This window comes from Nuphar pumila, chromosome 15, assembly GCF_984573655.1.
Source record: "Nuphar pumila chromosome 15, dmNupPumi1.hap1.1, whole genome shotgun sequence".
In the NCBI taxonomy this organism is placed as follows: Eukaryota; Viridiplantae; Streptophyta; class Magnoliopsida; order Nymphaeales; family Nymphaeaceae; genus Nuphar; species Nuphar pumila.
The window spans coordinates 16295349-16311075 of record NC_143263.1 but is presented as its reverse complement, the minus strand read 5'-3'; the positions used below and the strand labels follow the sequence as shown (position 1 = coordinate 16311075).

Genomic DNA, 15727 nt, shown 5'->3' with positions numbered 1-15727 from the left:
TTATGGTCTCGGTTAAAATAAATTTACAATAACTAGATAGCAAGATTGCATTTGTGGATGGCCATGCATCTATGCACCTGCAGGAGTATGTCAACAAATCTTTGTGTTCACTCTAACAAATATAATATGTTGGCATGAGGAACACAGTTGTTCAATTAACAGCCTGGCTTTCCTTACAGCCATCACCATCCATCTATACTCGAATCAGACATTATCAAATCGATTGCCATTATTGTCATATATTTTTTTGAAAAGATTATTTTATCATATGCTGTTATGGCCTACATAACAGATGACAAATGGAAATTCTTAAGACTTGAGTACTAAGTAGGTTTGAGGCCTAAGAACAATCGTAGTTCTTTGTTAAGCATCAACACTCATTATGCGCTCAAAATTTAATGAAACATATTACACCCAAAGTGATTAATACCAACATTTGTTATGGTATTATCGTTGTTTGCTTTCTACTATGATCAATCTACGTGGTAATTTCCTTTTTCCTTGGACATGGGATTCAAACCTGAACAGATTGGTTATGACAGTGTGACTCTACCATCCAGCTATCTTAGTCAACCCTGTGGCATCCTTCCTTTTATTTGAAATATAGGAGCGTAAATTTTTTCCACAATGAGAGACCTGAATGTTCCTAACTTCTCTCTCTCATTTATTCCGTTGCTATTCAAAAATTAACATTGTCAATGATTTTGATCAGTGCCTCCTGTGGATTTTGATATATTGTGGGAAGTTGTTTAAAAGCATTACATAAATTAGTTTGTTCAAATAGATGCTTCCTACATAGTTCACTCATTGATTCTCCAGAATCTTGACCTACACATCTAGTTGTGAACTATAATATTTGTCCACTACTAACAGCCAGACTTGTTTCTTTTGAGTCCATGCATACTTCAGGCAGAGAAGTGACTATATGACTGCCAAAACTGCTAGCATGTAAGGAATTCCCCCAACTGTCACTCATTTATCTTCCCATTTATGGGGCCAAAGTACAAGCATGTCATCCAATCTATCTTTGGCTTTCAAGGCACTGTTAACTATCACTTCAGATAATGTTGATTGGTCTTGCCATCTACCTCTTCCACTTTTTTTTCTCTAAAAAGCAGTAAATCAAGCTTCCCATATTAGCTATGTGTAACCATTTTGCCTGTGTACTTAGGCCCCAAAATGTTGGTACCTGAACCTTAACCGGGAAAAAGATTGATCTGAAATTTGGGAACAGATAGCTTCTTCTAACAAAGATAATCACCTTCCCCAAAATAAGAATCACATGTTCTTCATTTTAGAAGCTGGGAAATTTTGAAATCTTATTGCCATCAGTTTGTAATCATAATGCTTCATTTTGCACAACTCACAAATTTTCTGTTTCTATGATGTTACATGCAACATTCTCTTGTTTCATCCCACTACATGCTTCATCCTTTTGAATATCTGCACTTTGTGCACAATGAAAACTACAATTGAGAATGATGTAGTAGCAGTAGTGGTAGTAGAAAAAAAGGGAAGCTCATAGAAGCAATAGCAAAACAAAAAATAGATGGCTGAATGCATGAAATGCTCCTATACAGACTAGCTAGAAGTATGGTGAACTTTATATAACCATTTCACAGTGCCGCACTTGTTCTGCCATGCTATTCTAATTCTATGTGTCATTGCAACAGCTTTGATGAACGAATCCATTTTAAAGATAATGTTAGAAAGGAACACTATGCATCTGCCTCATCAGTGTCTAGGATTCCTATCCTGGAGGAAAACAAACTATTAAATGTGGAATGGTTCGATAGAAAATCTGGAGTGCGCCCTTGCATGAGTGTCATCCTTTAAAAAACACTACAAAAATAAAATATTTAAATTGGAATAAATCTAAAGGAAACCAGTGCATGATTGTTTCATATATTTTCTACTCTTTTGTCAATGAGAGAAGGAAATTAGTGTCGCTGAGTCACTGCCATCTTTTTCATGCAATGGAAGCACGTAAGCTAGGTCAAAATCCACTTTAGAGTGCAGGAACACATATGTTCTATAAACTGAAGTTAAAAATATAAATGGTTATAATGTCACAAAAAGTGTTCAGGTGAAGCCATAACTCGCATAAGATGAGATCAGATTTTACAAAACCTTCTTTTCGGTCAAAAAACATGACAAGGACCAAAAACATGCTATGATGACATGTAAGATGCCAATAGCTTTTTTTTTTCAATCATTCAGTAAATTCCAAAGGGGCTAAGGATTATACAAAAATGGCATGTCCATGATTTATGACATATAAGAAGGAAAAGTCAATACCAATTCATAGAATAAAAGAATTTAGAATGCAGGCATGTCCATCATCTTAGATGCCTTCATGTTTCCATGAGTGCTAAGTGCTGGGCATTCAATTCATTACACCAGCATTATGAGAGCATTTAGGAACAATCCGTTAACATTCCCCTTGGTTAGTTTTCATTTTATTTCGTATAATAAAGAAACTGCTCATGCTGCAGTAATATCAAAATCCTGCCATCAAAGAAATATATAGCCACAAGTTTGGTTTTCTTTTCCATTTTCGAGCTCAGTTCAATGGAATACTTGAGAAAAAAAAGATATCACATGAAAATATCTAAAAGTGTGGATCTAAAGACTGAGCGTCTTCAGAAAGTTGTAATCAGGCCAGTCATCATCTTTTTGCACCCGAATGAGTTCAGATAAAAAAGGAGTATGAGCCCTTGCTCTACATTAGTAAACATGAATTCACTTAGAAAGCATTTTTAAAGTGAAAAAAAAAACTTAGTTATATCTAAAGAATTCTAATTCTCATACTTTGAATGAACCAAGTCACATCCATATAACAAGAAAAATACATAACCTGTATAAGCAGTTCTGTCTTGAGACGCCGACTAGCCTCATGCTCACTACGTCCATCACCGCGCTGACTAATTATAGCATCAATTTCATCGAGAAATATTGTTGATGGAGCATGATGCCTTGCAAGCTCAAATAAAACTTTTATCAGCTTCTCTGAATCACCTATACACATTTGCAAGAACATATATGAAAACATTGCAGCAACCAAGACAGATTGTCTAGTTTAGCAATTATGAAAACCTTGCAGCAACCAAGACACAGATTGTCTAATTTACCAATCAAGTATTGGTTCTATGCAAATAACATGTTTATATATGCTTTTAAATCTTAAGGGACTCGGACCTCCACAATATGCAAAAATTTCAGCAATATGAGAGACAAGGACTCCAACCACCAAAGAAATGGAAAATTATAGGTGATGCACTACCCTAACACAATCACCAACTTCAGTCATATTGCAAAAAGCTCCATGGAACCCCTAGAAATTTTCACTGTCACAGCACAAAGTGATCAGGTCCCTCACAAGATAAATAGCAAACATAAGGCAAGGTGCAGGAAGCCCTTTTGCTAACTAAACAAAGTGCTGCTACAAGCAGCTCCTGCCCAAAGCCATTCCACAAAACTGGAATAAGATATGTGGCAGTTACATACATGTTTAGCAATTCCATTTTGTTCGACTCGAACAGTTCGAGAGCATAAAAGCCTATGTCACATGGGTGCGGGTGCGAGGATTCGGCACTTCCGAAAAACCCAGGTGCGGGGGTGCGGCAGGGGCAAAAATGTAAAAAATATATATATATATATATAAAGGGGAGAGAGAAAATCCTTTACGAAAAAAAGGATTTGAAAAGGCAGGAGCTGTCAGCAGCTGCCAGCAGAATTTTTTTAAAAAAAAAAATCGCAGCCCATCAGCAGCTGTCAGCAGAATTTTTTTTTATAAAATTTCGCAGCCCATTTCATAGGGCAAATTAAAAAAAAAAAAATCCAAAAAAAAAAAAATGGACCTAAATGATCCCGGGTGTGGTCAACGCACCCAGGATCGGGTTGACCGCACCCAGTGCCGCACCCACACCCGCGTCGAGTCGCGTCGACGCGGGTGTGGCACCCTGCTAGCCGAATCCCTGTGACATAGATAAAAGCATAAATTTGTTATGAAGAACGGACTTTTCTGACTAGTGTATCCTCCACTAGGATTAGACCAATGAGAGATGATGCATGTGGAGAACTATATTTCAACATAAGCAACAAACAAGTAAAGATATCAAAGAATCTAACTATGCTAGGAAATATAACTGATCATGCATAATTTGTATGCATATTATATATATTTTACGTGCATGATTACTTGCAAAAAGAGAATAAAAACCCATGTTTAATCAAATTTTGGTGAGGCATTTCCTATTTTTCTAAAAGAGGAAAATTGAGCAAAGTGAGCCCATTTGAGTGTTTTTGTATAATTAATTTTTCTTAACAGTCTTTTTGAAAATAGTCTTTTTGAATTTATGAAAAATTTAGAGCATTTTTAGAAAATATTTTTTAGCACTAACCCTAATTTCTTCTTTAAATAAGAGGGATTAAGAGGTGAGGGGCGTCTTTCTCCTCTTGAGATTCACGCCCCCTCTTCCTTCTCTCTCTCTTTTCTCTCTCCTCCAGTCGGCTTCCCACCTCTCTCTTTCTCTTTTTTTCTCTTTCTTCTTCTTCTTCCCTCCTTCCCTTCTCATCACAGGCTTCCCTTTCTTCTCTCGTTGGAGGGCAACGCGATGCACAGCCAACATAGAAGGACCACTCTTTCTCTCAACCCATCCGTTGGAGACGGACCATCAGGTACGCCTCTCTCCCTTTTCTCCTTGTACAGTATTGCATGCATTAGTTTTTCTTGTTTTTATTTATTTATTTATTTATTCCCTGTTTGAGTCATACTAGAAATCCTTGTTCAATTAAAATTCTTTTTAGCATAGGTAGTCTGCTTCCAGTTTGACTAAATAGAAAAGAATATATATATATATATATATATATATATATATATATATATATATATATATATATATATATATTGCGCAGGCTGCTCGTTTTGTTTTTGATTGGCCAATCTGACCACTTGACTGCACACTTTCGGTCAGAGCAACTCGGATCAGACCTGATCTAGTCTGCCCAGCGCTAAGACCCCGATCTGGTTGGCCAGCCTGCGTTAACAGGCGCCAGACCCAACCTGATTTGATCCGTCTGATCAATCAGGTTGAGTCTACTCGGTTTGTCCCATTCGATTAGTGTTCCAGACTTACTGACAACCGAGCCCAGACTTGTGGTCTATATAAGTTTTTTGGCAGACACCTGATTAGCTGAGTAGCCTGATCTGATCAGTCTGTGGGTCAGCAGCTTTTGCAAATTACGAAAATCAGCATAGATCACAGCATAGCATGCGTAGATCAAAAATTGTTTAAGCAGAATTTTTTTCTTAGTCACACACGTGAAAAATCCAGCAGATCAGCGTGATCTGTCATTGCTGATTTGAATCCAAGATTACACCGATCACACATTGCTTCAGGTCTGCATATTTGAATTGCCTGAATCAGTTAGAATAGTTGTGTTAGGCACTTAGATTTTTTTTACTAGTTAGATTTATCTTAACTCTGCGCACAGTCAGTTAGACGTGTTTTATTACTATTCTTTGGCACTTAGTTAGTTTGCTTTGATTCTGTCATAGTTAATTCGTGTAATCAGGTAGTTAAACTGAGTCAACATTTTAGTTAGTTTAGCTTGTTTTGATTTTCTATATAATAGTTAGCAAGAATAGTTTTAATTCTTAATGTAGTTAATAAGTTGATTTAGTATTGCATAGTTAGTAATTCAATCTGTTTTACTGTTAATCATTCTCAGCTAGTAGATTAGATCAGAATTTTATATTACTTCATGTCATTCATTAGGTAGACTGCTTTACGGTTCTTATAGTTCGTTGTTAAGTATAGAATTACTTAGTTCATTAGATAGAGTTAGTGTTGACTTTGTTTTACAATCAGTTTATTTTAGATTGTTTTATGGTGATTGCATCGTGGTTTGATTAGGCGTTATGTCATGCACTTTAACAAGTTTTCATAGTTAGCATTAATAGTTTATAACTAGCTAGTTTAGATCTGAATTATTTTTTTTTATTCTAATCAGTTAGTCAGAGTCAGTTTCAATTCATTTTGTAGTTAGAATATTAGTTTGTTACACGTTAGTTAGTTGTTAGATCAAAATAGTTAGTTTGTTAAGAGTGTTTAGTTTTAATTATTGTTCCTTGTTTTTATACAACTAACATTTGTTTTTAGAAATTGTTCATTGCAATATGTTTGTGTGTTTTGCAGGTGGGATCACTTTAAAAGATAAGAGCGTGATAGCGAAGGGTCATGCACGTTTTACGAGAAGAAAGCTACATCGTGAGGAAAAGAATCCCTACAAATTTTTATTTTTATTTATTTTATTTTTTGGGGCCATAGGACCATTTATTTTAAGTTGGGTTTATAAATAGGCCTTTTTATTTTTGAGCCATCTACAGAGGGTAATACATTTTATTTATTTAATTATTTTTATTCAAGACAATAAAGATTTATTTGTGTGGGGTATGAAAGTATTTAAACACGTTCTGTTCCCTGTGTTCGACCCGGACTTCGCCACTGATGTGAACCAAAAATTGAAATTTGATGTACGGTTTACACAAGCGATTTCATTGAAAAACTCTTTTAAAAATACTTTCTCAAAAAGTTGCATCAATAACCATACTAAAACAACAATTATTCAAAATTGTTAAAATATGTTATTTTCCTTGTAAATATATTAATATGTATATACATTAAATATGTATATATGTATGTATATTTGGTCCTATGTATTTTTCTTTTTTGTATCGTTTCTTTTTATTTTTATTATTCTCTTTTTATGTAATAGGTTGTGCCCATTAGGGGCACTTTTGGTAATGGTCTTCTAGCCGTTAGGGCTAGCCCATCAGCTAGCTGAGTTTCCTCTCTCCACCTTTATATATATATATATATATGTGGGCCCTTTGCCCACACAAGGCTATGCTTCTCTTAAGCATTCTACTTAATAATATATATATATATGTTCTCTTGCCCATTAATGGCTTGTGTTTGCCTATTCTATTGTGATCTTGCATTTTCCTTTAGTGGCTTTTGTATTTGTGCATACTCTTGTATTTGTAAGCTCTTAATAGCTTTTTATATTGTGCACATTTCTCTTGTATTTGATTACATGGGTATGAGAGCCTTGAGCTCTTGAGATCGTGGGATTGTGAGTTTGCTGGATCGTGAGTTGGTGGTTCGTGTGCTCATGAGATTGTGTGTACGCAAAGCTCGACCCCCCTTCTTCTCATTCTTATTCTCTCTCACACACTCTTATTCTCTCAATTCTTCCTCTCTTTGTCATGACCGACAAATAAGTGGTTACGATTGTTCTGATTATTCAATGGGAACTACAACATGTGGGCCATATCAGTTAAGAGGATCTTAATGGGGAAAGACTTGTGGCAATATGTTGATGGCTCCACACCGGAACCTCAACTATTCTCACCAAATCATAGTAGAAGAAGATGAAGCTACCAAGGAGGACACTCTCAAAGGAAGTGAAAGAGAAAAGGCCTTGGATGACTACAAAAGCACTTAAAGAATGAGAGATTGGTCATGCCAAAGTCCTCTCACTTTTTATGGGAAGAATGAAAGAAGAGATTTGTGTCAACATTCTTGAATTTGAAATAGCCAATGAAACTCGGGTCTTCATCAAGCAAATTTACACTCAAAAGGATGTTGCACACAAATGGGAGTTACGAAACCGCATCCATAATTGCAAGCAAGGTAACAAAACCGTTAGAGAGTACTATAGTACTCTTAAAAAGACTATGGGATGAAATAGCCAGGTTGACACCTATTTGGGACACCTAATGATGCTCTTCAATGGAAGAATCACATTTTTAAAGAGCAATTTTTCCAACTCATGAGAGGCCTTAAAATTGAATTTGAGCAAGTACGGGTGGCTATCATCCATCACCAAGAAGATTCTACCATTGCATGAGGTCTTGGCCAAGGTGCATGGAGGAAACAAGACAAAAGGCTATGTGTGAATCCAAAGATAATGTGTTGGCTGTCTCTAGGCCCAATGCCAATACAAATACATACAAATCTCTTCACTTTGGAAAGCCACATTTTGGAAAGTCACATGTTGAAGAAGGGAGAAAGAAGATTCTTTGCCATAGTGGTGGATAGTCAGGGCACATCAAGCCCTATTGCTCAAAGCTAAAAGGAAGGGATGAGAAGGTGGCATTAATAGGTCTTTCCCAAGAGGACAAAAATGGAACCAGTGGAGACTCCTAATCCATTGGAACCATGACTTTGTCTCAATTGGTGGAGGCCTTTCAACCGCTCCTCAAAAACTTATCCTCCATCACGGGTGTTGTTGTAAATATGTCCTTGCCTTCCGATAAGATTTCTTAGCTTTTAGACTCTGCAACATCATTTTACATGACCCCAAATGACACCTTGATATCCGATTATTGCACTAATTCAAGTAAATCCCATGTTTTCACGGCCAACGAAACTTCACTTAAATTAAAATAATTGAAAATCTTGAAAAAATTTCAAACTTCTCAATTTCAAAAATTAGATTTATTCTCAAACTAAACTTGAATTTGTTTTTTGTTTCCCAGATCACCAATTATAGTTGTAATGTCTCCTTCTCATTGAACCGTATGATGCAGAATCACCAGTTAGAGAGGCTGATTGGAGGTCATAGAGAAGGATGCCTTTAGTACAAGGATCATCTTGTTATTCTAAAGAAGATTTTATATTGCAATATACAAAATGTAGATATTGTGGCATGAAATGCTTGGACATCCTAGCATATCCAAACTATCTTTTATACCTCATTTAAAGAAATTTTATAATGAAGATTTTTCATGTGATGATTACATTCTCGGAAAAATAAAATCCTTACCTTTTGGAAAAGAAATTTCTTTTCATCTAAACCACTTGAATTAGTGCACTCGGACATTTGGGGTCTCACTCCTATTGTCAATAAAAGTTGGATGCGCTTATTATGTCATATTTGTAAATGATTACTCTAGATATACATGGATTTATTTTTTTAGGCACAAATTTGAAGTTTTTGGTATTTTTAAGACTTTTTATAACATGATTAAAAATTTATTTAACTTTAATATATCTATTTTTCACTCGGATTCAAGGGGAGAATATATGTCAAATGATTTTAAAAATTATTTAGAAACTAATGAAATTTTACACCAAAAATTATGTGCTAATACACCCCAATAAAATGGTTTGGCCGAAAGGAAGCAAAGATGTATTATTGAAACTACAAGAACCCTTCTTATATCAAACCATGTACCAAAAGAATTTTCGACCTAAGTTGTTCTTACCATTGTGTATATCATTAATAGAAATCCCTCTACCAAGCTTCAAAATATATCCCCTTTTGAAAAACTTTATAAAACTCTCTTGATTACTTGAGATTGAGAGTATCTGGATGCAATTATTTTGGTTTAACCAACAAACATGATAAACTATCACCAAGAGCAATACTCAGTGTCATCCTTGGATATGGTGAAAATAAAAAATGTTTTAGATGCTATGATCCCCAAAATGATAAACTTTATATTTCAAGAAATGTTTCATTTCTAGAAAAAAAAAGCTTTTTCAATTATGATGTGCCTAAGAAAGATATTGAACTCCTATTTGTTAGAATTATTGCCTAAAAATTGCAATGAGCATGAATTTAATGATGTAATTGTGAATGATATTGTTGATGGAGAACCACAAATAAATATCCAGGATGGTGAAAATAATGATAAAATGTTGGCATCGAACCCACATTAATTCAATATAGTAGAAGAGAAAGTAATAGACAACCCAGTAGTGCATTAGAAAAATACTCTTAAGTAGGAGACCAAGAACAACATAACCTTAGGCAATCTGATAGTCTCGAGACCCTTGGATAAATTTGTGCCCTATGAGTCATTTTTGTAACGACCCCAACTTGTACCCTTAAAAAAATGACAATTTTTTTTTAAACAAGTGCAAAAACATTCCCAGAACCCTGGGGTCTTTACAGTTTAAACACAACCACTACCACAAGGATCTTATACCCATCATCCAAACCAAGCACAAATTTTATTTATTAAATTACATAAAGTCTGAAACAAAAGCCAATAAAATGTAAATAAAGCAAAAAAAGGAGCCACGATGTTCAAAGGTATCTACCAAGTAATCGTGTAGTCCCCTCGTAACCGCTCTCAAAACAAGTTGCCTCACTAAGCATATGAGGCTGCGAAAAACACAAAAGTAGAGGTGTCAGGATCCAAGAAATTCTGTGTATGAATCCCTCTAATGAAACAAATAAGTAAAAAGAATACAAATAAGATTCATGCAATATTTTAAAGGAATGCAATTATAACAAATTCATAATTCAATTAACTATTTATGCAATAGAGCACAATTATTAAGCATGACAGACAATTTAATAAACAACAGGACCACAAATTAAACAATAAAGATATTTAACATTCATTAGAGAACAAACATCATGCATTCACCAATATATCACAATTAAAAGAATAAGTAAATGTGCATAATCTAATGAATAGCAGGAATATGCATGATTTCTATGCACATGTATGAATAAATTATTATCTTTTATCAAAGTTTTCTTTTCATATGCATGTCTCTATTAGATGCACATAATTTAAGTTTCTCTTTTTAATTATGTTGTCCGCAGATACTCCAAATAGGTAAAAGTTTTCGAGGTCAAGTAGGGTTGTCAGGGTAACTTAGCATACAAGTTATATTTTATTACTGGTTTCAAACTTAGTCCTCGACCGAAACAGCCTTCGAAACATTAGACATCAAAATCTAATGTCGGGACACTAGGGACATCAAAATCCACAAGTGTTACTTTCTTGGTATACCAAAACAACAGTTTTGTCTATACACCACTCTCAGGTAAAGTGTTGGATTCTCCTTAAAACCGTGACCATGAGAAGAATCTCAATATCGGGTTCAGGGGCAACAACAACACACAGAGTTTTAGTATCCTCACGGTTCCTCAAAACCGTAATGTCCAAGATTCTCATACTATAGAAGGGACATCAAAGAAACGTAAATTACACTGTTCTTTAATTTCTTTTATCTTGTTAATGATTCATCTTTTTAATTTGCAATTCAACATGCAAAATTAATAGCACAAGTTCGCACATTCATATGCAAAACTCTTCACGGGACCACAACCCATGGCAACATAGAACAGTGCAATTAAAACAATAATATCACATTTGATTTTTGCAATGCATAGAACAACTAAAACAACAAGCAACACATGCTCAAGGCCCACACAACCCATGATGATCCATTTTGATCATCGATACATTTATACGCAAAAATCATAAATATCATGCCACTATGCATTCATTTTTAAATGTTTCTCAATGCACATTCATATATGCCAATAAAAAGATGTGCATGAAACAATAATATTTGTATGCATGTGCATGAGTTCACATAATCAGGTTAAATGCATGCCCTCATTCATGAATCAAACATGTGAACACTCATGCATTTATTACATGCAAAAACATATCATTTCAAGTGTACACATGTACATGAGACAACTATGCAATAATACTTTGATTAAGCATAACATAACGAATCTTAAACATGTGCAAACTATTACTCATGTGCATGCATAACCAAGTCTAATTCCAATAGAGACAAATTTTGGAATTATTCATGCCAAGACTGCATAATTTTTTTTTTAAACCATCAGCACCCTGCCGACTGGGCTCTGCTCCAGCCCAACCGACTGGCTCGGTTGGGCCTGGCATGGTACCACACAGCCCAAGTTGGGCCTGTACACCACTTGCCAAGGCCTAGCAGTCAGCCGAGTGTCACTCGGCCTAAAATCGAGAATCTACCGATTTTTCTTTTATACTTAGCCAAATTTTCGAAAGTCTCAAATTTAACTAAGTGTGAAAATACGCGGTATTACAATTTTCTTCTCAGTATAGAGCTTGCCTAGCTAAAATTTATTCATATTTTGAACCATCAACCTCCAACCAAGCCAAAGATTACCCTAAGTAGATAGAAGCTATGAATGTAGAACTATAAGCACTTGATAAGTAGTCTAAAGCATGGGAAATAAAGGACTTACCTAGGCAAAAAGACAAATAAGTTGCAGATGAGTATACAAAATCAAAACTAAAATTTATGGGTCATTAGAAATATATAAAGTCAGATTAATAGCAAAAGGTTACTCTTAGAAATATGGCATAGACTATGATGAAACCTTTGCCTCAGTAGCTAGAATGACGTCTGTTAGAATACTCATAGGTATAGCTTCTATAAAAGCACGGGCAATATATCAAATGAATGTTAAAAAAGTCTTCTTAAATGGGGGATTAAAAGAGAAAGTTTATATAGATCCACTACTTGGAATAAAGATTTCACTGGAAAAGGTTTTTGATCTTAGAAAATCTTTGTATGGTCTAAAACAAGCTCTTAAAGCCTGATATGACAGGTTTAGTATTGTTATGATTAAACTTATAAATCTTGTTACACAAACAATGCTATCTTTGTTAAGTCATTTGACGTAGGTATCATTGTGTTATTTCTCTATGTTGACGACATGACTATTACTAAAAGAGATAAACAGAGAGTTAACTATAACAAAAGTGTCTTTACAGAAAATTTTGAAATGTTTGATCTTGGGTTCGAAGTTGCTTATTCTTCTCGTAGATATTTACTAATCTAAACTAAGTTTGCTACTGAGATTAAAGGTAGGTCAGGAATTATTGATAGAAAGAGGGTGAACACTCCAAAAGTTATCAATGCCAAGATGAAGATAGATGATGGAATACCTCTGAAGGATCTCACTCCTTACTGTCAGATAATTGGAGTGCTAACATATTTGACAATTACTCGACTTGACATATCTCATGCAGTTTATACTAATAGCCAGTGTTAGCACTCTCCTACCACAATGCATATGCATGTTGTGAAGAAAATTATAAGATACTTATAAAAATCTATTTCTAAAGGACTTTTGTTATCTTTATCATCATCTCTTGATTTGATTGCTTACTCGGATTCATATTTGGGTGGTGATCCTAATGACAAATGCTCAATCACTAGTTTTTGTATCTTTCTGGGTGACTCACTAGTGTCGTGAAAGTGCAAGAAGCAGCAGAAAGTTTCATTATCATCCATAGAAATAGAGTATTGTGCCATGGCTAATACGATATCACAAAAAGTTTCATTATCATCCACAAAAATAGAGTATTGTGCCATGGCTAATACGATATCAGAGATTATATGGTTGAGAAGATTACTTGAAGATACGAGGGTTCACTTACAATCACCCTCAAGGTTGTGTTGTGATAACAAGAGTACCATTTACATAGTTGGCAACCATACCTTAAATGAAAGAACCAAACATATTGAGATGATTTGCAACTATGATATGAAGAATATTTAAAGAAAACAATTACATTGTCGTATGTTATATCGAAATATCAAATGGTCTATGTGACAGGGATTCGGCTAGCAGGGTGCCGCACCCGCGTCGACGCGACTCGACGCGGGTGCGGTCAACCCGATCCTGGGTGCGTTGACCGCACTCAGGATCATTAAGGTCCATTTTTTTGTTGGATTTTTTTTTTTTTTTAAATTTGCCCAAATGGGCTGCGAAATTTTTCTTTAAAAAAATTATGCTGACAGCAGCTGTCAGCTGCTGTCAGTTGCAACAGCTGTTCTGTCAGCTGCAGCAGCTGTCTGTCAGCAGCTGACAGCTGCAAATATTGAAAAAAAAAAACCGTTTGTTCCCCCAACCCCCTTTATATATATATATATATATATATATATATATATATATATATATATATATATATATATATATATATATATATATATATATATATATATTACATTTTTTCCCCTGCCGCACCCCCCCACCTGGGTTTTTTGGAAGTGCCGAATCCCCGCACCCGCACCCGCACCCATGTGACATAGCAAATGGTCGACTTCTTCACCAAGGCATTACCTTCTCCTCAGTTTCATTTTCTCCATGACAAACTTTCAGTGATCTCATCATAAGTTTGAGGGAGAGTGTTAAAATATATTAATTTTCTTTAAATATATTAATATGTATACACATTAAGGGTATGTTCGGCTGCTCTTTTCAAAAAACATGGTTCAAAATCACTTTCTAATTTGCTTGAGATTCAGAATCACATGGGGTCTCATTTGATTTTGAATCTCAAGCAAATTAGAAAGTGACTCTCATTTGCAAAGGCAAATGATATTCACTTTCTCACTGCTTAACCTTTTATGTTCAGCTGCTTATACAAATCAGATTCACTTTCTCATTCAAATGAGAAAGTAAATCAGAATGATTCAACCGAATGTGTCCTAAATATGTATATATGTATTAATGTATGTATATTTGGTCCTATGTATTTTTATTTTTTGTACCTTTTCTTTTTATTTTTATTATTCTCTTTTTATGTAATAGGTTGTGCCCATTAGGGGCACTTTTGGTAATGGTCTTCTAGCCATTAGGGCTAGCCCAATGGCTAGTTGAGTTGCATATTAATATGTATACACATTAAGGGTATGTTCGGCTGCTCCTTTCAAAAAGCATGGTTCAGAATCACTTTCTAATTTGCTTGAGATTCAGAATCACATGGGGTCTCATGTGATTTTGAATCTCAAGCAAATTAGAAAGTGACTCTCATTTGCAAAGGCAAATGATATTCACTTTCTCACTGCTTAACTTTTTATGTTCAGCTGCTTATACAAATCAGATTCACTTTCTCATTCAAATGAGAAAGTAAATCAGAATGATTCAACTGAATGTGTCCTAAATATGTATATATGTATTAATGTATGTATATTTGGTCCTATGTATTTTTATGTATTTTTATTTTTTGTACCTTTTCTTTTTATTTTTATTATTCTCTTTTTATGTAATAGGTTGTGCCCATTAGGGGCACTTTTGGTAATGGTCTTCTAGCCATTAGGGCTAGCCCAATGGCAAGTTGAGTTCCCTTACTCCACCTTTTTTATATATATGTGGGTTCTTTGCCCACACAAGGTTATGCTTCTCTTAAGCATTCTACTTAATAAAATATCTATTTTTTATATGTTCTTTTGCCCATTAGTGGCTTGTGCTTGCCTATTATATTGTGATCTTGCATTTTCCCTTAGTGACTTTTGCATTTGTAAGCTCTTGTATTTGTAAGCTCTTAATAGCCTTTTGTATTGAACACATTTCTCTTGTATTTGATTACAAAAATAACATGCTAAAACATTTGGGTAACACCACCCTAGATAGGGCTGTCAATGTTAAGGGCCAAGTTAGTGTGAAAATCTCTACAAAAAGAGATTGTGTGTAACACCACAATACAAGAAATACAAAGAGTGCACAAAGGCACAAAGGAGAACACTCACAAGTGCACGAAGGCACGAATACACATGCACAAAAGCATGAAACAAAATGAACTTCAATTCATAAGTTCCCAAGAGGGGCTTTACAATATTGCATATGCACTCACAAAAAAGAATATGTTTACAAGGGCCACTAAGGCCTATTTATAATGCAAAAAGAAGCCACAGGTGCAGCTCAATATGACTGTTGGAGCTGCACCCAACGGTCACATTTGTGACGGTTGGGGCAGCTCCAACAGCTATATGGAGCTGTTCCTTTCACAACAGTCAAAAAGAAAAAAAGTGTAAAAAGCAAAAGTAAATAAAAAAAGAAAAAGTAAAAATGTTAGCCCATTAGGGTGGCTGACACCTATTGAGTAAAAAGACTGAAATAC

The 15727-nt window shown here is 34.9% G+C and overlaps 1 protein-coding gene across 2 annotated transcripts in view; it reads right to left on the bottom strand.

The window, feature by feature from the left end:
- The window catches only part of LOC149814630 (uncharacterized), a 54717-nt gene that overhangs the window by 11806 nt on the left and 27184 nt on the right, over positions 1 to 15727 (bottom strand). For both annotated transcript variants that reach the window (XM_089990321.1, XM_089990322.1), the window contains exon 8: positions 2858 to 3018. In XM_089990321.1, coding sequence (XP_089846447.1) covers positions 2858 to 3018 — 161 coding nt within the window. The remainder of the gene's footprint in view (positions 1 to 2857; positions 3019 to 15727) is intronic.